The sequence below is a fragment of the Vipera berus genome (genome assembly GCF_964194415.1).
Source record: "Vipera berus genome assembly, chromosome: 4".
NCBI classification, from domain to species: Eukaryota; Metazoa; Chordata; class Lepidosauria; order Squamata; family Viperidae; genus Vipera; species Vipera berus.
In genome coordinates this window covers 12,470,404-12,492,656 of record NC_138206.1, presented here as the reverse complement: position 1 = coordinate 12,492,656, position 22,253 = coordinate 12,470,404, and the positions used below count along the sequence as shown (strand labels likewise).

General features: G+C 42.5%; 1 protein-coding gene across 1 annotated transcript in view; it reads right to left on the bottom strand.

Moving 5' to 3' along the window:
* FAT3 (FAT atypical cadherin 3) overlaps positions 1-22,253 on the bottom strand; it is a gene marked incomplete at both ends in the record, with an annotated part of 425,634 nt that overhangs the window by 73,629 nt on the left and 329,752 nt on the right. Inside the window, 4 exons of the mRNA XM_081327912.1 lie at positions 5,330-5,527; positions 6,822-6,965; positions 18,809-18,946; positions 20,432-20,646. Coding sequence (XP_081184038.1) covers positions 5,330-5,527; positions 6,822-6,965; positions 18,809-18,946; positions 20,432-20,646 — 695 coding nt within the window. The remainder of the gene's footprint in view (positions 1-5,329; positions 5,528-6,821; positions 6,966-18,808; positions 18,947-20,431; positions 20,647-22,253) is intronic.

Sequence of the window (22,253 nt, the reverse complement as noted above, 5' to 3'; positions counted from 1 at the left end):
ACGAAAAACATCTGGGCAGCTTTTTCTTCAGAAGAATTTCAAAATCTCCATAGCCAAAGGTTGATGGCAAATCTATAGCAGAACAAATAACGAATAAGCAGGACCCAAACTGGGACAGTCACCGGCACAAGAGGTTTAATCTTCCGAGCTTTTGGATTCGTGCTGGAGCCCATCCTCAGGGAATCCCAAAGGTGCTTTGTCAGAAAACAACTGGACTTTTGTTTTTCCTCAAAGTGTCTTGAGATGAGAGGCAAAACGTCTTCAAGGAAAAACAAAGTCCAGTTGCCTTTTGAAAAAGCATCTTTGGGACAACCATGACCTGGAGGACTGAGAATCTCCATAGACGACCCCAGGGAACTTCTCTCTCACTAGAATGTGTTTTCTGTCTCTAGTAAGAGACAAGTTCCTTGAGGATGGCCTCCAGAATGAGTCCAAAACTCTGGAGGACTAAACCTCTGGTCCCAGTGACTGACTCAGATTGGATCCTGCAATGTTATCCTGGGACGCGTATATTTGCCTTCATTCGTGAAACAAGTAAGGCCCTCATGCCTAGCAAAGCACAGCTGCAAGTTGCATGTTTCATTGCCATACAGTAGTCCGTGAGCATTGAAAAGAAACCTCTGGATTGTAATTACATCCTAAGCAAATGTAATCAAGGACAAGAACTTCTATTTCAATGCACAGTCTAGTCCAGGGGTAGGCAACCTTGGCTCTTTTATGACTCATGGACTTCAACTCCCAGAATTCCTGAGCCTGGCTCAGGAATTCTGGGAGTTGAAATCCATGAGTCATAAAAGAGCCAAGGTTGCCTACCCCTGGTCTAGTCCGTAGCATTTTAAGCACCGGAGGTCTCCGTTCTGCTCTTACAGGAAAAAAGAAAGGCAAGGCAGAAAATGTAAACCTTCTCCAACCTCAACAGCATTTGTCGTCTATCTTACTTTCAGAATAAAATTGCACACATGTAGTCCTCGACGTACGGCCGCAATTGAGCCCACAATTTTCGTTGCTAAGCCAGGCAGTTGTCAAGTGACCTTTGCCCCGTGTTGTGACCTTTTTCCCACAGTGGTTAAGCGAATCACTGTGGTTGTTAAAGAGAACCACGTGATCCTTGAGTGACTCTGTCGTCCCCCATTGACTTTTGCTTGTTGGAAGCCAATTGGGAAGGTTGCTAATGGTTGATCACACGACCCCGGGTCAGTGCAACCATCAGAAGTACATGCCAGTCGCCAAGTGACTGAATTTTAATCATGTAACCATGATGACGCTGCAAAGGTGTCAAGCGTAAGAACCAGTCATAAAGTCACTTTTTCGGATGCCATCTTAACTTCGAATGGACCCTAAACTAAACGGCGGTAAGCCGAGGACTACCTGTACTTTGCGTTCAACATAATTTGCTTCTCAGTGAAACTTGTATCTGGATGCATCTGCAAGATGGTACCCTTATTTTATTATCGGTAGATTTCAAGTGATTGAATCTGGCAATTATGGCTGTAAGTGATGATGGTCATAAAGCAGATCACATTGTGACTGGGCCTAATTTTATGATCTTTTCCATGGCAGTTGTTAAGCAAATCCATCGTTCGCTAGGGGCTGCTTTTTGTTGGAAACCAGGGGCAAGTGCCGTTTTCTGGCCAAGCCATCCTAAACCATGATCATGTGATTGTGGGGAACTGCAAACAGCCATAAATGCAGACTATTTAATTTAATTTAATTTAATTTAATAACATTTATATACCGCCCTTCTTACTGAGTGCCTAAAATGCAATCAGGTGACTTTGGGAGTGGGGGGGAGGGGCAACGTTAGATCTTTAAACTGGGATGTAAGTAGTTTTTTGGGAGGGTCCATCATAATTTCGAATGGTTGCTAAGCATTAAGCCGTAAGTGGAAGGCAACCTGGAAGGAGAAATAATACAGTACTGTGCAACTGGACTTTCTTTGTGTTTTTTTTTCCTTGAAGACGTTTTGCTTCTCACCCAAGAAGCTTCTTCAGTTCTGACTGAATGGTGGGTCAGAATCCCACCATTCAGTCAGAACCAAAGAAGCTTCTTGGATGAGAAACGAAACGTCTTCAAGGAGAAACAAAGAAAGTCCAGTTGCCTCTTGAAAAAGCACCTTTGGGACAACCATGACCTGGATGACTTGAGAATCACCATATAACCATATCTTAGAACAGACATGTCAAACACAAGGCCCGGGGGCCGGATCCGGCCAGCGAAGTGGGTTCATGCGGCCCGCGAAGCCATCCTGGAAACAGTGAGGGAACGGCTCCCACTGCCTTGGCCCTGGCCCAGAGACCCTCCTTCTGCCAGAGACCCTCAGATCTGTCCCACTCCTGCCCAGGCCCCCATAGGCACCCTCGATGCGAACGATGTAGAGCTGGCCACGCCCACCCAGTAGGCCATATGCACTCTAGCCACGCCCACCCAGTAGGCCACGCCCACCCTGGCCATACCCACCCGGCCCCCTGAGGGTAACTGCAATGCTGATGCGGCCCTCAATGAAATTGAGTTTGACACCCCTGTAAGGGGTATAACTAGATATACATGCGTCAATGGGCTTTCTGTTATCATAAGCCAAGGCTTCTTTTTTTCTCCCCTCCTTGCAAGATGGGATTCTGAGGTGAGAGAAGAAAAGCTGACCATTTCCACAAGTATTTATTTATTTAATTTATTTAATTAAATTTTTATACCGCCCTTCTCCCGAAGGACTCAGGGCGGTGTACAGGGCAATAAATACAAAAACAGGATACAAAAGTTAAAAGCGATTAAATAAATGCCCACGGTTAAAACAATAATTAAGATGTATTTAAAACCCCAACCCTAACCCATCAGACCAGGTCAGACGGCTCAAATAGATACGTTTTTAGATCGCGCCGGAAGGAGCGAAGGTCGGGGGCAGAGTCACTCAAGGATCATGTGGTTCTCTTTAACAACCACAGTGATTCGCTTAACCACTGTGGCAAAAAGGTCACAACACGGGGCAAAGCTCACTTGACAACTGCCTGGCTTAGCAACGGAAATTGTGGGCTCAATTGCGGCTGTACGTCGAGGACTACATGTGTGTAAAATATGTACTCTAGCTTTGAAATGCTAGACACTATGCTTTAAAGTTATTCTTCCTCCCACCTCCAGCTTCTGAAACAAAGAATTAAGATTGGTTTTAGAAGACTGAACATCACTCAAAGATGTCATTGATCACTTTCAGGCTGTGCTTTAGACTACCATGAAAATAATGGAGAAAATAGTCAAGAAAAGCACGCTAGACCTTCAACAGTGTAAGAATTCAGCTGCAAGAATGCCAGCTTTGCTAATGTTGAATTGGAAAAAAAACCCATCACATTTCCAGTTATTTCTTGGTAAAAATGGAACACCTATTTGTAACAGGTGGCCCGCGCATAATTTGAAGGTACAGAACAGCTGGGGAAATCTTCCCTTTCTTTCTCTTGGAAGAAAAAAATCTTCTCTTTGTGATCTATTTCCCAAATGGCAAAAAGCTGCAGCCAGAATTTACAAGCTCCAAAATAGGATATAACTGTTTATGGATGTGATTGGCATCTATATTTTTTTTATGTATCTCATAAAACTTAAATTTGGATTACAATCAGAACATTGAGTTTTTGCTTACATAGTAAAACAATATTTTGTGGGGGTTATAAGAAAAAACGATGACATAAACAAAACAGAAAAAAGGAGAGAACTATAAAGATATGAACGTAGGAAGAAATGGCTTGTGATATACCTCAAAGCAATTATAAGTACAATGATATTTAACCTCCCTCTCTAAAGTTACATCAAGACTGTCTTCTTTCTACAATATATCCCAGTGGGGGGCAATTAATTTTCCCAAGGGGCAAATGGCAATAGCACTTAGACTTATATACTGCTTCACAGTGTTTTACAACCCTCTCTAAGCAGTGGGTTAGGACGCTGAGCTTGTCGATCAGAAGGTCGGCAGTTTGGCGGGTCGAGTCCTGAGTGCCGCGTAGCAGAGTGAGCGCCTGTTACTCGTCCCAGCTTCTGCCAACCTAGCAGTTCAAAAGCACGTAAAAAGGCAAGTAGAAAAATAGGGACCACTATGGTGGGAAGATAACAGCGTTCCGTGCGCCTTAGGCGTCTAGTCATGCCGGCCACATGACCACGGAGACGTCCTCGGACAAGCGCTGGCTCTTTGGCTTTGAAACGGAGATGAGCACCGGCCCCTAGAGTCGGAAACGACTAGCACGCACGTGTGGGGGAACCTTTACCTTTACCTAAGCAGTTTACAGAGTCAGCATATTGCCAATAACAATCTGGGTCCTCCTCATTTTACCAACCTCGGAAGGATGGAAGGGTGAGTCAAACTTGAGCTGGTGAGACTCGAACTGCTGGCAGCCGGCAGTTAACGGAAGTAGCCTGCAGCACTGCATTCTAACCACTGCGCCACCAGGCCTCATGAGAAACCCGGAGTGTTGTGGAGAACAGCCCCCCTCTGCCCCAATGAGCAAGACAGGATCTATCTATCTATCTATCTATCTATCTATCTATCTATCTATCTATCTATCTATCTATCTATCTATCTATCTATCTATCTATCTATCTCAGGTCTAATCTCCAAAATCATAAAACACAAGTTCATTTTCTTCATTTTTATGCTAAAAAGTCTCGTTGCACCTTATAGCTCTCTGTCATATTTCCTCTTTTTCATTTCCTGTTTTCTAATTTAATCTGTATTTCCTCTGCATTATTTCTAGAGAACTACTGGTCATCCTCGGCCTTCGGCCACAGTTGAGCTGAAAATTTATGTTGCTAATGAAACACTGGTTAAGTGAATTTTGCCCCATTTTGCGACTTTTCTGGCCACATTTGTTAACTGAATCACTGCAGCACTGTTAAACGAATTAGGCTTCCCCCATTGACTTTGCTCACACATGTCATACAACCCTCCTTGCCTACCCTACAAGGTTCCATCCAAAAAAAGGTGCCGGAACTCCATTCTGAGCGTTCTATGAGAAAAAAAGCCCTGGTTGTCAAGCATCCGAAAATAAATCATGTGACCCTGGGGACGCTGCCATGGTCGTAAGTGTGAAAAATGGTCCTAAGTCGCTTTTTTCAGTGCCGCTGTCAAAACAACGACAGCCTTAAGATGATCAGCTTCAAAATTTCATTTTCCTGCAATGGATTTTACTTCTGTTGAGTAAAATTTAAAAATACACCATAAAGTATATTGTAAGGAAGATTGCTAAAAAAAATATCACATGAAGGTGATCACAGATACATGGGATAGGAAAGATGCTGGCTTAAATAGTGTTGTTCTGCCATTTTCTGCAGGGATGGACAAATCAACTTTTACCTGAATGCACAGCACATATTCAGTGGCCACCATGCGTTTGAAGATGACGGCGGATCGCAAAATGCCTTGCTGGTCAAGCGTGAATTCTTTCTCTTCGTTTCCAGCCAGGATGGCGAAGGTGAACGGGGGGCCATTGTGCAAGGAGTCTTTATCTGTTACCACCAATTGCAGAATACTGGTTCCCACTGGCTTGTTTTCCTTTGTGCATCATCACAGAATACAGCGTTCAAAAGAGAGAGGCAGAGAAAATGAGAGACAGAATTTTAATTATATATCTTGGCACACTGATGAGCAACATGTGAGAATATGGCATTTTGATAGCACACATGCTTTTTTTTTCCCTATCGGCCATCTGTTATAAAATGTGCACTTGCCTCCCCCTTTTGTACTGCTAGCATAACCTATAGACTGGTTTAGAGGACCACTTAAGAGCAAGAATTATAGTCTTTAATTAGGGATGCATTTCCACTTTCATCTCCAGTAAAAGCTAAAGGTTTTCCTGTCCAGTCATCTCCGACTCTAAGGGGTGGTGCTCATCCCAGTTTCCTGGCCGAGGGACCCAGTGTTGACCGTGTACATGTGGCTAGCATGACTTTATGCTGAGAGGCTTGGAATGCTGTTACCTTCCCACCCAAGTGGTACCTGTTCATCTATTTGCATCTGCATGCTTTGAAATTGCTGGGTGGGCAGGAGCTGGAGCAAGGAACGAGAGCTCACCCCGTCACACAGTGCTTGGGTCTCAAACAGCCAATCTTCCAGTTGACAGCCCAACATCTTAACTGCTAGGCCACGGCACCCCTCCATCTCCTGTAACCTGTTCTATTTAAGAACTCAGCTCTAGGTTACTATATATTATCAGTAAGAAACAGAAGGGGCATCCTACCTTGATTGCCAACTTTCTGAAATAGTTTATTCCATGTTCCTTCCCTGCTATCTATGTCACTATTTCTCAACCATTGTAAGAAGTGTAAACTTCAACTTCCAGCTAGTTGGAGTACATACACCTTAAAATGGCTGAGGTTGAGAAACACTGATGTAAATATGTTGTGCACCATTAAAGTATGAGCAGTTGGTAGCGTTGATAGGACCCAAGTGTTTTATTACTATTTGAGAATGTACGTGAGAATGTGGGTAAAGGAATGAGTATGAAAAGGCAGACCTACACTAATTTCTCCTTTCCCACATCTTATCCTATTGTCAATAGGTTAGACAATTCAACTCTGCAGTTCAATACGAAACAACAAGTCCACCTAAATTCTCTGAGATTTGGAATACTTGCAGAGACCTCCTAAACAAACAAGAACTTTTGAGCCTCATTCCTATTTATGAAGCAGCTTATGGAAACGGTGGCTTCCTTTCCTTGTGAAGAAAGATGTGATACAATGCACTGCAACCTGATAAGCCACCAATTGGGATTGAAATTGGATGCAAACATCTTTATATCTTAAAGGTCAGAAGAGAGGGCCCTTTGGGATATGTTGGATCAACTTACCTGAACCACAGCTGTATAATTGGCAGGTGTAAAAACAGGACTGTTATCGTTCACATCAGAAATGTCAACATTGACCGTCACTGTGGCTGTCAAAGGAGGTTTACCACTGTCTTGGGCCTGCACGACTAATGAATATCCTGAAACCTGCAGAAACATTAAAAAGAAAAAAAATTACATTAGTGGAGAAAAGGGTTCAAATCTCTCTTTTTTTACAATCAGTAGAGAGAGCTAGTTTGGTCCAGTGGTTAAGGCACCAAGCTAGAAGTCAGGAAACTGTAAGTTCAAGTCCTGCGGTAACCATGGAAACTGGCTGGATGACTTTGGGCCAGCAATTCTCCCTCAGCGCAACCCACCTCACAGGGTTGTAGTTGTGAGCAAAATAGGAGGAGGCAGGATATGTTGTTCACTGCCTCCGGTTATTTGCAAAAGTAATACAAGCGGGGTACAAATAAATAAGTATGAAAAAGTTGTAAGAATTCTCAAGGAGCAGAATGGATTTCACATTTTCTGTTCTAAGTGAAGGATTTTTACTGGCACAGCAGCAGTAAACAAACAAATGCATGTCCAAAAAAGAGGAGATAAAGAGAAAAATAATAATAATAAAGCTTCAATAAGCTTATAAAGCCCTGCTTTCTTCACTGCTGTTTTGGCAGTGTAAGTTTCAAAAAAAGGGATGTAAACATTCTTGCCCTGAATTAGTTTGTACGTTTTTCCAATAGTGTCCACAGGCTCTATGTTTTCCACATGTTTAATTCCAATGAATTCCACATTTCTCGGAAGAGGATATAGGGGGATTTTTCAAATAACAACAAAGGACTGCTGAATAGGAAAGAATCAATCCTGTAATAGCTCACAAATAAGAGGAATTTGAAAGAAGCCAGGAACAAGAATGGATTGTCGGATACAGTTCTCCTATCGAGAGCTTCTGACATCTTAACTTAACCGGTCTCCAATCTCCATCCTTAGACTGGTTAAAACACTTGTTTAATTAGTTGATGTTTGCTTTATTTTCCCTTCACTTCCTTATCTCTCTCTCTCTCTCTCTCTCTCTCTCTCTCTCTCTCTCTCTCTCTCTCTCTCTCTCTCTCTCTCTCTCTCTCTCTCTCCTTCTCCATTCTACTAAGGTAGAGATGACCCATTTTTACAGTACTTTACTGATATCTGTGGAGCCTTTGGGAGCCATGCAAACGGAAAGAACTGGTGATTAGCGTGGTACCACAACCCATAAATATATGTGCATCTGCATAATTGCATGTACATCCGCTGCCCCATGCTGTTTTCATTCTCACACAGCAGATTGTTGGGTGGGAAGGTTCAAATCTTCCACAGTTCTGATCCAGACAGCTGCTTCCCCACAGAAGTTACAACACTATTTGCTTACATAAACAGGCAAGATTGTCCTCAACTAAAACCATTCATTTAGTGGCTGTCTGAAGTTACAGAAGCACTGGAAAAAGTGACTTATGACCGTTTTTCACACTTATGACCACTGAAGCATCCTATGGTCGTGTGATCAAAATTCAGACGCCTGGCATGTATTTATGGAGGTTGCAGTGTCCCCAGGGGTCATGTGATCCCCTTTTGCCAGCGTCAGACAAGCAAAGTCAACGGGGAAGCCAGATTGACTTAATAACCCGTGTTGCTAATTTAACAACTGCAGTGATTCACTTAACAAGGGTAGCCAGAAAGGTCATTAAAATTCACTTAACAACTGTCTTGCTTAGCAATGAAAATTTTGGGCTCAATTGTGGTCGTAAGTCGAGGACTACCTGTAGCCCTCGATTTATGACCAGAATGGCACCTGCCCATCATAGTCATAAGTCGTGACGATTGTAAGATGGTCCAATGTGGCCTATCTTTTTTGTGGTGGTGGCTAAGGAAGTTCTGGTTTTCAGCAAAACCGTAGCTAAAACGTGGTCACGTGACCACAAGCCACTGCAAGTGGTCGTAAATGTGGCCGTGTTGCTGAGCATCCTGAGTTCGGTCATGTGACCATGAAAAAGGAGGAACTGTAAGCATTGAAATCCAGCTTATAACTACTCTCAAGGTAGGTCCATCGTAAATTTGAACAGTTGCTAAGCGATTGGTCATCAGTCAAGGACCACCTGTGTATTTGCTTCTCATCTTCCCAGCTATGCAGTGGTGATGTTTGAAAGAGCATGGTTTTATCAACTGGAATACTAGATAGTCAGTTAGGCAGTAGGAAAAACTGAAATATTGCAAAACATGTAGAGACTGACTGATTAACCCAAGAACGTAACTCAGAAAATACCTTCAACAGACTGAAGGAGAATAATCTGCTTTCTTCCTCTAGGATTCTATTAGAAAAATTCAAATAGTGAAAGAATTTGATGCCCTCAAGGTGTTTTGGGTTCTGTTCCCACCATCCTCAGTCATTATAAGCAAAGGCTGTGACATCCTTAGTTTTCAACAAAGAGTACCAGGTGGTCTAATACAAGTGTCTGGACTGCCCTATTTGGCTTCTGAATATTGGCAGTTCTGCATTTTCAGCCTTCAATGTGACTCAAGTACTTCTTTAGTTAAAAAAAATCCATAAACATAATGGCTCCAGTCTATTAAAATTGCTCCTAGAGATGATGCAAACTGCACATAATGGAGTACTTAAACAAAACGAACATCTAAGCATCTTACATAAGAAATTTAATATCAGCTATTCTAGTTTTCAGAAGTATCTGTCCACAAAAATGCTTTCAAACGCCCACAGCTATCAAATACAGACTTAGGCAGCCCGATCAATTGTATTACAAGAATAGATTCCAAAATTTATTTCTAAAAACCACACCATGGCTACGGTGTTTCCTGTGATAGCTGCAGGCTTAAGCCAGCCCTGTGAACTACTGTGCCCAACAAGTAAAATATCTCATGCCAACACAACACTTGGTTTCCTAGATTTAAAACATGTAAATATTCAGAAAAAAAGAGAAAGGATTGCAGAAATAAGGTGTTAAGTGTACCATTTTTTTTAAAAAAAGTCTTCTATTTAAGGATACTAATTAAATGGATATAGTGCCTTGGTTCTAATTTACACGAAAGCTGGGACGGGACCATTGAAGTAAAGACAAGGATAGAGAAAGCTCGAACAGCATTCTTCAAATTGAAAAAGGTCTTCTGCAGTCGCAATGTAAGCCTAAGATTGAAAATCAGGGCTTGTCAGATGTTAATATTTTTTCTATCCTGCTCTATGGAGTAGAGCAGACGACGTCTCACGACGTCACGTGACGTATCGGGACTGTTTTGCCATTGCCGGCAATGGGGTGGGCGTGGCTTCCAGATGATGCGTCCGTCCCACGGGCCGGCAGTTGGACACCCCTGGAGTAGAGAGTTGGTCTCTGACAGAAGGCCACCGGAAGAGACTAGAAGCATTTGAAATGTGGATTTACAGACGGCTGTTACGTATGAGCTGGGTTGACAAAGTCAGAAATGAGGAGGTGATAAGCCGCCTGGGAAAGCCAAGGGAAATCATCGAAACAATTAAAAAATGAAAGTTTAGAAGATTTCAGACATGGGATGCGACACCCAGAAAAATACGGCAGACTCCATTTAATCCTCCAGGGAAAGATTGAAGGCAAACGAGGTCCAGGCAGAAGAAGAACATCATGGCTTCAAAATCTAAGGGACTGGTTTGGACAAAACTCAGCCACACTTTTTCATGCGGCTGCTGATAAACATAGGATCGCCAACATGATGGCCAAGGTCCAATAACGGATATGGAAGAAGAAGAAGAAGAAGAAGAAGAAGAAGAAGAAGAAGGAGAAGGAGAAGGAGAAGGAGAAGGAGAAGGAGAAGGAGAAGGAGAAGGAGGAGGAGGAGGAGGAGAAGGAGAAGGAGGAGGAGAAGGAGAAGGAGGAAGAGGAGGAGAAGAAGAAGAAGAAGAAGAAGAAGAAGAAGAAGAAGAAGAAGAAGAAGAAGAAGGAGAAGAAGGAGAAGGAGGAGGAGGAGGAGAAGGAGGAGGAGAAGGAGAAGGAGGAAGAGGAGGAGAAGAAGAAGAAGAAGAAGAAGAAGAAGAAGAAGAAGAAGAAGAAGAAGAAGAAGAAGAAGAAGAAGAAGAAGAAGAAGAAGAAGAAGAAGAAGAAGAAGAAGAAGTAGTGGCAGTTTGGTGTAGCAGTTAAGGCATCAGGCTAGAAACCAGGAGACCATGACTTCTAATCCTTCTTTAGGCCCAGCCAGCTGAGTGACTTTGGCCAGTCACTCTCTCTCAACCCTAGGAAAGAGGCCAAGGCAAGCTACTTATAAAAAAAATCTTGCCAAGAAAACTGCAGGGATTTGACCTTGTAGTTGCCAGGAGTTGACACTGACACAAAGGCAAAAAAAATATGGAACAGAATAAAGTAAAATAATGATTGTAATGCTCCTTATATGGTTAACGATTGTAAACTCCTGATATACATAAATCTATGTGAAAATCTTCACTCTGATGTCCTAGCTTTGGGGCAAGAAGCAGACTTCTCACCTAATATGACTTTAAGAAGGAATTCTGGGAGTTGAAGTCCACGAGTGATAAAAGAGCCAAGGACCCCTCATCTAGACATTAATGATGCTCACTTTGTTTATTGGGATGTATCCCCACTGGCTTCAGTTTGGATAAAAGCATGGTTACCCAACCCTGCATTATTTTATGTATTGCACCAGAGGGAAAGAGAGAAACAACGGTTGGAAGCTGATGAAAGAAGCAACCTGGAATTAAGGAGAAACTTTCTGACAGTGAGGCCAATCAACCAGTGGAACAGCTTGCCTTCAGAAATCGTGGGCACCCCATTACTGGAAGTTTTAAAGAAGAGACTGAACAATCACCTGTCTGAGATGGTATAGGTCAGGGGTAGGCAACCTTGGCTCTTTTATGACTCGTGTACTTCAACTCCCAGAATTCCTGAGCCAGCATGGCTCAGCTTGGAAACCTCTCCCTTTCCCCTCAGCATGGCTGGCTCAGGAATTCTGGGAGTTGAAGTCCACGAGTCATAAAAGAGCCAAGGTTGCCTACCCCTGGTATTGGTCCTCCTGCTTGAGCAGGGGGCTGGACTAGAAGACCTCAAAGGTCCCTTCCAGTTCTATTCTATTCTATATAAGTTCATCCTCAAACTGTTCACAGGTTTCTGCAGGTAGCAGCTGCAGAGTTACTGAGAGTAGTGGATGACATACGATGAAATTATAGGTAGTCTTTGACTTACAAGCATTTGTTTAGCAACCATTCAAAGTTACAACAGCCCTGGGAAAAGTGGCTTATGACCTGTCCTCACACTTACGACCCATTGCAGCATCCCGATGGTTACGGGATCAAAATTTGGGTGGTTGGCAACCAACATATATTTATGATGGTCCTGTGATCCCATTGCTGAACCTTCCCAGTCAGCTTCCCACAAGCGAAGTAAATGGGGGAAGCCGGATTTGCTTAACGAGCGCATGATTTATTAACCACAGCAGTAATTCGCTTAACAACTGTAGCAAAAAAAGGGTCGTAAAATTGGATGCAACTCATTTAACAACTGACGTGCTTGGCAGCAGAAATTCTCATCCCAGTTGTAGTCATAAGTTGAGGTCTACCTTTACTTTTGTTAAACATGCATGATGGACAAGTGGGGAAAGCGGTGTGGGTGGAGTACAGGATGATGGGCCAACTACCCATTTTAAAGGCAAAAATATGCTCTGCAACATGCAGGGCTATGAGCATCCTACATCGGGGCTTTTCAACCAGTGGTACGGGTATCACCTGTGGTACATTGGCACCTGGCAGGTGGTACGCGACCATCCTAGAAAAGTGGTAGCGGGGGAGGGGAATGAGCTGAACTGGTGGCAGCACCGCACAAGCCTGAGCGAGAGACGGCTGGAGCTGCAGGGCAGTCAGGGCTCAGCGGAAGCGCCAGGATCAGCACCAGGCTCCAGCTGGAGCTCGGCACTGATCCTGGTGCTTCTGAGCCCAGAAGAAGCGCCAATCAGCTGGAATGTTGCAGCATCTCCAGGGTCTTGTGATTTACATTCAGGTGCTTGGCAACTGATTCATATTTATGATGGTCACAGTGTCCCAGGGTCATGTGAAGTGACCAAAACCTGCTGCAACCACCCAGCAGACGGGGGGGAATAAAAACCAAACACCCCCCTCGCTGCCAATCCTCAACAATGAAAACCTCGGACAGGAGGAAGAGCACCTCCGGGCAGGCAGGCAGGTGTCTTGCTCTGTTCTGTACCAGCCTGCTACCGGCCCTGCAGAAAAGGCAACCCTTTTATAAACGGCAAGAGGCTGGAATGACGTCTGCCAAATTTATTACTACAAAAAACAAACAAGACATGAACCAAGATACAGGAGCTTTGAAACACTATCTGAGCGGTTGCTTTCAGCAAACCAGCCCTCCCCACACATTCCCTTTATAAAGAGTTCAGGGCGTGGCCTCTCTCTGCCTCCTTCCGAGAAGCCCCACAGCCTTCCTCTGTTTACTCCTAATTGACTGCCTCCTGCGTCGGGCGTCCTTGAACAGGGCCAGCTGTGGGTCATCTTCATCCACACTGTCAGGCTCACACAGCTGGGTCTCCATGGTGACCAAGTGGGAGGGGCCTGCCTGAGGGCTATCATCAGCAAGATCTTCAACCCCCTCAGCAAGGTCTTCAACACCCCCCTCCTCCTCTGAGTCGTCCGACCCAACTGCCGAACCCACAGGCTGACCCTGAATCACAACATGCTTGGCTGTGGCTTGGGGGGCACTTTTTCAGTGCCATTGTAACTTTGAACAGTCACTAAGTGAACTGTTGTAAGTCGAGGACTACCTGTACTTCATCACTTTTTTCTTTTTGGTCATCACATTTTTGACACCTTGCTAGGCAACTGGTGGTAATCAGATGTTGCCATATCCTAAAAGTGGTACAATGAGTGAAAAGGTTGAAAAGCCCTGTCCTACAACACCTTAAAGCAATTTAACTCTTGAGATGCCACACTGATGTTGTGTGCAATCCTGTAATGGTTGTCATTTGAATCTATATTCTGATGTATAGATATATTTAAAGTGCTGCCCATATTGGTTGTCATTTGAATCTAGATTCGTATACCTGTATGTATGTACGGATGTATGCATGCATGCATGTGTTTATTTAATGTGCTACCCATCTTGTCCAGAGATGTCTGCAATTAGGGCTTGCAAAATTCAAGGCTTCATTCCGAACTGCCAGACTTCTGTGTTGGAGGTTTTGCTGAAATCCCACTAAATTTCAATGCAACTGCTTAATTCTTCCTCAAGACTTTTCCCTCAGTCCACAGATGGCAGCAGATCCACCCACCCCTCTGCTTTGCCTGCCTTCGGCTGGCAAACTATTTATAATGGTGATTCAAATATTGATAGCTCCAGCTGTCTGTGGTACTAATATGGGAAGTATGTTTTTTTCTTTTGCATTAAGCAGCCTTGAGGCAAATAGAGCATTTTTCCCCCCAAGTGGAGATATTTTTCTTCTTTCAAGAAAACATAGCCTCCAGCTGAACTTGGTGGATCTCTGAAATGTTAAATAGGGCTGGCCTGGATTAGTACATGGACATGCCAGGACTGCAGAGTAAATTGATAAACACCATCATTACTTTATCTTCATCATCATCCAGAAGAACCACTTCTATGCTGTTTTAAAGAAAATTAGTTGGAAGTGTACATGTCATCTTCTATATGAGAACGAAGCTTTACAGGTAATCCCCAATTTACAACCATTTCTTTAGCGACCAAGTTGCACACAGCACTGAAAAAGGTGACTTATGAGCCTTCTGCACACTTAACAACCGTTGCAGCATCCCCATGGTCACGGGATCAAAATCTGGATGCTTGGCAACTGACATGTATTTATGACAGTTGCAGTTCCCATAACTGTCTATGGAGATTCTCAGTCATCCAGGATTTATATTCCATTCCCTTGTTGTCCCAAGGTGTTTTTGCAAGAGGCAGCTGGACTGGAGGTGGAAGCAGTATAAATCCTTCCATTCCCCACCATCCAGTCAGAGCTGAAGAAGCTTCTTGGATGAGAAACAAAACGTCTTCAAAGAAAAACCCAAGAATGTCCAGCTGCTTCCTGAAAAAGCACCTTGGGACGGTGTCCAACAAATACACTGACATGTACAGTATTTATGACAGTTGCAGTGTCTCAGGATCATGTGATCAACTTTTGTGATCCTCTGACAAGAAAAGTCAATGGGGTAGCCAGATTCTCTTAATAGCTGTGTTACTAACTTAACAACTGCAGTGATTCACTTCACAACTGTGCCAAGAAAAGTGGTAAGATGGGCCAAAACGAATAGTGTAGAGTAGAGTAGAGTAGAGTAGAGTAGAGTAGAGTAGAGTAGAGTAGAGTAGAGTAGAGTAGAATAGAATAGAATAGAATAGAATAGAATAGAATAGAATAGAATAGAATAGAATAGAATAGAATAGAATAGAATAGAATAGAATAGAAGCTGGAAGGGACCTTGGAGGTCTTCTAGTCCAGCCTCCTAATCATTGCTTTGCTTACCAACAGAACTTTTGGGCTCAATTGTGGTCATGTTGAGAACTACCTACACATCCCCTTGCAAGATTCAGTTCTTTGAAAAAAGTTAAATCCATTTTCTGATGATTTTACTCTGGTTTTCCACCTCATGTTAGCATTGTGTGGTTGGAAGAGTTGTTCTTCAAGGAGGCTTATTTGGCACGATCAACCATGCAGATGAAATAGGGGATGAAATGGACTTTGCAGCAATAAACTTCATTTTGGCACAATACTGTACTACTGCATCTGTGCTAACTGTATGCTAATGTCTATTGCATTAGGACTGTCAAATTAGGGATGGACACAACCAAAGGCGCCCCCACCCAGTACATTGCAGGATATAGATTTTAGTACCTTTTTGGCACCATCTAGTGCTTATCTGGTGTTTTGCAGCTAGATCAGTTTGCTGTCTTTGACACAGAGATCCAGTTTGCATAATCGCGGTCTTCCTCCAACACTAAAACTTCCTGCCTGAACTCAGATAAATTACAGTGTTACACTGATTTAGAGTGGAGCTTTAACTTATTGGTGGCTAACACATTTTCTAGAACCATCTGGGAGTTTGGTAGGCAGATGCCAAGCGAAGGTGACAGCAGCTGAAAGTGGGACAATTATTAATACTAGTTCAAAATTAGTAGCAGCCATTCCTCTTTCATCCTTCCTCCTTTTTCTCTGCTTTTTCCACATGGCTCTCTCTGGCTTGCTATTGAGTGGGCTGCCAAACTAAACAGACATCATGCTTTAAAATTATGAACCCGTAGCTCTTAGAGAACATTTTGAATGAGGCCAAAGAGGCATAGAACTTTGATTCCAGGTTTACAGTACTGGCTTGTTTCCCTAAACGAAGAAACAAATATTATTTTGTAGTTGGAATTATAGGTTTTAAAGACAGCAGGGAATAGGGTAATAACATAATCATTATAGCAAAGCTGAAATTTTTAATTCAAAAATTTAGGCTTATTTGGGGGATGCTTGGAGAAGGATGGTGACTTCTACAAGGATGTTAAGTCAACTGTAGGCTTAACGCGTACCTTTTCCAGGATTTCCCGCTGGGCAATCAGTAGCAAACCCCATCCACCAAAATTTAGTGTTCTACTCCTGATATTCATTGGTTCAATTTGGGAAGCTTCACCCCTGCCTTAAACTACTTCTCATAACTTTTTTGCTTTGAAATAATTGCAAGGATTGGGAAGACCTTTCTATGTCTTACCTGAAGATGCAATAGAGGAAAGAAGAGTCAAGAGGTATTGGAGACTGTTCCCATAGCAATAAATCGTAGTTTAGTGTTACTCCCCAAATAGCCAGCTCCTCTAGAGAGGTAGTCCATGGCTTACAACCATTTATTTAGTGACCATTCAAAGTTACAACGGCACTGAACAAAGTAACTTATGAGCATTTTTCACACTTATGACAGTTGCAGCATTCCCAGGGTCATGTGATCAAAATTCAGATGCTTGGCCACTGGCTCATATTTATTTTTTTTATTTTTTTTTATTTTAATCCCATTTATATCCCGCCCTTCTCCGAAGACTCAGGGCGGCTTACACTCTAAGCACAAATCAATGTGCTTAGAGTGTAATGGCTGCTATGGCTTAGAATGTTATGGCTGTAGTGCTGACAAGCAAAGTCAATGGGGTGGACAGATTCACTTAGTAACCATGTTATGGACTTAACAACTGCAGTGCAACTATGGCAAGAAAAATGGGGCAAAGCTCCACTAACAACTGTCTCGCTCAGCAATGGAAATGTTGGGCTCAGTTTTGGTCGTAAGCCGAGGACTAACTGTACACTCTGGAGTTTAAGGGACTTGGGAAGTCTTTGTCTTCTCTAGTCTCAATCCCTAACAAAGGCGTTGAACTCCAGGTTACCCTACTATGGTATCCATTATGATGATTTCACGGTTTGGATTTGTCTTCCCACGTCCTCCTTTCAGGTCCTTCTATAGTTCCTGCAATTTCCCAGCTATGCAGGCCTTAGAAAGGGTAATGAGCTCTTTCAGTCTAAAATTCAGCAGCCCTTTGGATTGGAGCTAAGGAATTACTGGCCTTTTAGCTTTATTAAATAAAGCCTTAGCATGAGCTTAGCTGAGTGCTGGAAGGAAAGTCCTTCATATTGAGGAGACAGTTAACCCAGCCTGCCTTCAGTGCATTGAGCTCTCCAAGGTCCTGATTATCCTTGCCTGCCTGCCTCATCCATTCACTGTATTTAAAAGGTAAAGGTTCCCCCGCACATGCGTGCTAGTCGTTTCCAACTCTAGGGGCCGGTGCTCATCTCCGTTTCAAAGCCGAAGAGCCAGCGCTTGTCCGAGGATGTCTCCGTGGTCATGTGGCCGGCATGACTAGATGCCAAAGGTGCACGGAGCGCTGTTACCTTCCCACCGGAGTGGTCCCTATTTTTCTACTTGCATTTTTACGTGCTTTCGAACTGCTAGGTTGGCAGAAGCTGGGACGAGTAACAGGCGCTCACTCTGTTACGCGGCACTCGGGATTCGACCCGCCAAACTGCCGACCTTCTGATCGAAAAGCTCAGCGTCCAGTCAGCCCTGTATACTAACTAATCCATTCAGAAAGTAAATGTGAAACATGCAATAACTAGGGTTGCAGAAACTCTAAATAGCGAAAATGGGTTATATCAACAGAACTTGCACGCCCAGAATATGTTTTTTATATCTTGTAATATGTTTATAACACACTTGTGGTATTTTTATATCACACTTTGCCAATACAGAATATTCTATTCTATTCTATTCTATTCTATTCTATTCTATTCTATTCTATTCTATTCTATTCTATTCTATTCTATTCTATTCTATTCTATTCTATTCTATTCCATTCCATTCCATTCCATTCCATTCCATTCCATTCCATTCCATTCCATTCCATTCCATTCCATTCCAGCCTTAGATCTATGTTCCACCTATTCTTCAGAATCTCAGGGTAGTTTACATATTCATATATTTTATCCTCACAAAAATTATGCAAGGTAGATTGAACTAAGATATATTGGCCTAAAATCACCCGGTGAATTTTTGTGGTTGGCTTGAACTTGAGGCATCTCAGTTTTGGTTCAATACACCTTCACCCCTGTATCACCTGAACTGTACTAATTCTTAAGAAAGCTGCATGTTTATTTTTGTTTGACCTATCTCTTTCTCTCTCTCTTATTTAATTTGTATTTTTTCTGAAAAATAGGAACTCCAAGCTTCTACAATCATGTCAGAAATGTAGCAAATACTACAAACTGGGATTAGGATACTGGGAAAGGAGGGTGTTTAAACAGAAAAGCAATGGGAAAGTGCCAAAGAATCTTCTTCTTCCTAGCATTATTCCCGTGCTATGGCAGTGTCTGCTTAGGAAAATGCCAAAGAATAATCCTGCGAAATATATTTTTTACTTCTATAACATAAATCCGTAGGTATTTTTCAATTATTAATACTAGCTGCATGAAGAAAGCAATGGAGAAGCAATGAAACTGGTTGACTTTACCCGTTCTCGGTCCAATCTGTTTTTAACTTTAATCAGTCCCAAGCCAGGATCAATTGAAAATTCATTATTTTGATCTCCGCTGATAATGGAGAAAGATATCTGTCCATTGGGAGGACTGTCCACATCTTCAGCTATCAACTTTGGAAAAATGAAGAATTATAAACAGAAGGGAGAACAATGACAATGAACTGATAAATTCTTCTGTATATCAAATCATCACAAATGTATATATGGTTAAATGCAATTATATGATATACTTAAAACACTTCAATTGTTATTTATGGTCTATCAAGATTCCACAGAGGTGATTATCTAAAATAGGCAGGATATAACTACAGGACGTACTTTCCTCTTGCAACATACCAAGACAACTACTTGGACCAATCAGGGCCTCACCCAAATAAAGTTCTATGATTAACTGCATGCTAGACCAAAAACGTCCAAATGGGGAAAAATGATTGGGGAGTTATTCTCAAGTTTGGGAAATTAATCCAATCATCATCTTGCAATTTGAAGACTTGATTCACACATCCATGCCTTGCTTTATCATGATTTATAATTGGTTTGATTATGTACGTAACACAGCATGCTACAGCAAACTAAAGAAACTACATTATGGCTTAGCACAGTAATAAACTGGGTTGATGTAATCTGCATTTTAACAAAATGTAAAAATTTCCTGAATAACATTTCAGTTTGCCAGTCAAGAAATTTCTCTCTCTCCCAACCTATTCATCTACATACCTACCTACCCACCTACCTACCTACCTACCTACCTAATCTATCTCTATTGTTAGTCAGCCAGCTAGTTAGCTATCTATCTAGCTCTGTACTAAACTGTCAGCTCAAAAAGCCACCAAGATAAATATTAAAAAGCAAATCCCTATTTACGTCCCTTTGTATCTCCCCATGTCTCTCTCCTTATATATCCTACTTCTCTCTGTCTGTCTGTCTGTCTGTCTGTGTCTATCTATCTATCTATCTATCTATCTATCTATCTATCTATCTATCTATCTATCTATCTATCTATCTATCTATCTATCTATCTATCTATCTGTGTACTAGAGTCTAAATTGTAATGAAGCCCTAGATATCCATTCACATTTCTTCTAACTGTGCTATATGCCTTTCCTAGACTTAAAAAAAGGTAAAGGTTCCCTCGCACATGCGTGCTAGTCGTTTCCGACTCTAGGGGCCGGTGCTCATCTCCGTTTCAAAGCCGAAGAGCCAGCACTTGTCCGAGGATGTCTCCGTGGTCATGTGGCCGGCATGACTAGACGTCAAAGGCGCACGGAACGCTGTTACCTTCCCACCATAGTGGTCCCTATTTTTCTACTTGCATTTTTTACGTGCTTTCGAACTGCTAGGTTGGCAGAAGCTGGGACGAGTAACAGGCGCTCACTCTGTTAGGCGGCACTCAGGATTCGACTCGCCAAACTGCCGACCTTCTGATCGACAAGCTCAGCGTCCTAAGCCACTGAGCCACCGCGTCCCTTTTCCTAGACTTACTGTACAGCATTTTCAAACTTATCAACATCTGTTATCACTAAGAAAGTACGTCCTGTATTCACTTACAATTAGACATTTACCCTGGTGATATGGGTAGAAAACTTCAGAACTCACCATTATTAATGAGTCCCCAACTGATGCGTCTTCACTGATGACCGCACTATAGACATCTTGGCTAAATCTTGGTGGATTATCATTAACGTCCGTCACATTTATATTCACTGTTGTCACAGCACTCAGAGCTGGGCTGCCCCCATCTTTAGCTTCAATGACAAGGAAGAAGTCCTTACACATTTCATAGTCCAAAGCTTCAATTACAGATATGGACCCTTGGAGACAGAAGACAGGATATGAACATCATAGGCATCCCTAAAGTCATAAACTCTTTTTTGAAAGAAAATACAAGTAACTTCAGCGACAGCAGAAAAACACAAAGCAAACAGTGACAATACAGATTATACACCAAAGCCACTTCTGATACACTTTTCATGTTGGAAGGAGCAAAGCAGGCAAGAATGAAAGAAAATATCTGAATCAATGCAAAAGTCACTGGATTCCTTTTATTAAAGCAGAGAAATATTTGAACTGGAAATTCAATTGTCATAGAAACGTACTTCCTTAGGTGCTATTGGCCTTTGATCCCTACCTTTTCAATGTAAGACTAAACAAATAATTAGGAGATTCTGAGCTTGGTTGTTTTCTTGCAGATGTTTCATTACCAAACTAGGTTAACATCATCAGTAGGATGTGGAGTTGGCTCTCACTTTATATATTAATGCAGGGGTCTTCAAACATGGCCCTTTTATGATTTGTGGACTTCAACTCCCAGAATTCCTCAGCCAGCGTGCTTGGCTAAAGAATTCTGGGAGTTGAAGTTCACAAGTCATAAAAGGGCCAAGTTTGAAGATCCCTGTCCTAGTGGTTTGCCCTGTCAGTGTTGGTGGGAGTGGTCTTAGTTGATGAAGCTGTTGTTTATTGTTAGATTGCTTGTCTGAATTGGTAATTATTAATTGCTTCTTGATTGTTGGTCTAATGTTAGTCTTGGTGTTAATCTCTGTTCACCTGGGTGCTGATTGCCTTGATTTCAGACTGTTGGCTAAAAGTCCTATTTTATTCCGACCATTTGTCCTGGGAAACGTAGTTTATCTTTTTGTCTCTTCTGAATGCTATGTAGATGTTATTTATCCCTATGTGCCTGTTGATGGCTGATTTGTCTGAGTGCCAGGCTTCCAGGAATTCTCTAGCATTTTTGGACTTGGCTTGGTTTAAGATGCTCACAGTCTCCCAGTTGAAATTATGGATAAGTCTTCCGTGTGCTGCGAACGCTCTCTCAGCTGACATTTTTTTTCCTACTTTCATTGAAAATTAAAAAAATGGAAGCTGATGTACCGCCCTGAGTCCTCAGGGAAAGGGCAGTATATAAATGTAATAAAAATAAAAATAAAAATACAAGTCTCTAGCTTCAACTTCACTTCCAGGATGTATTCTTAGAAAATAAAAATGGCTGGTATCCAAAACTCTAGTATGTTTTTAGGAGAGGGTACTTCAAAAAAAACAAAAACAAAACACCAGACCACGATAAGACAAAGATAAGCTGAGCTAGCAGACAGCATCTTTGGAGAGCTAAGGTAAGAATAGAATAATCTCAATGCAGTAGCGTATGTGGCAGTGAGAGCATCACCTACCAAATGTGTTCCCAAAAGTGCCCTACCCTTTATGGCAGGGGTGTCAAACTCAAATTCATTGAGGGCCGCATCAGCATTGCAGTTGCCCTCAGGGGGCCGGGTGGGTGTGGCCTACTGGGTGGGCGTGGCTAAAGTGTGTATGGCCTACTGGGTGGGCGTGGCCAGCTCTACATCATTCACATCAAGGGTGCCTATGGGGGCCCGGGCAGGAGTGGGACAGATCTGAGGGTCTCTGGCAGAAGGAGGGTCTC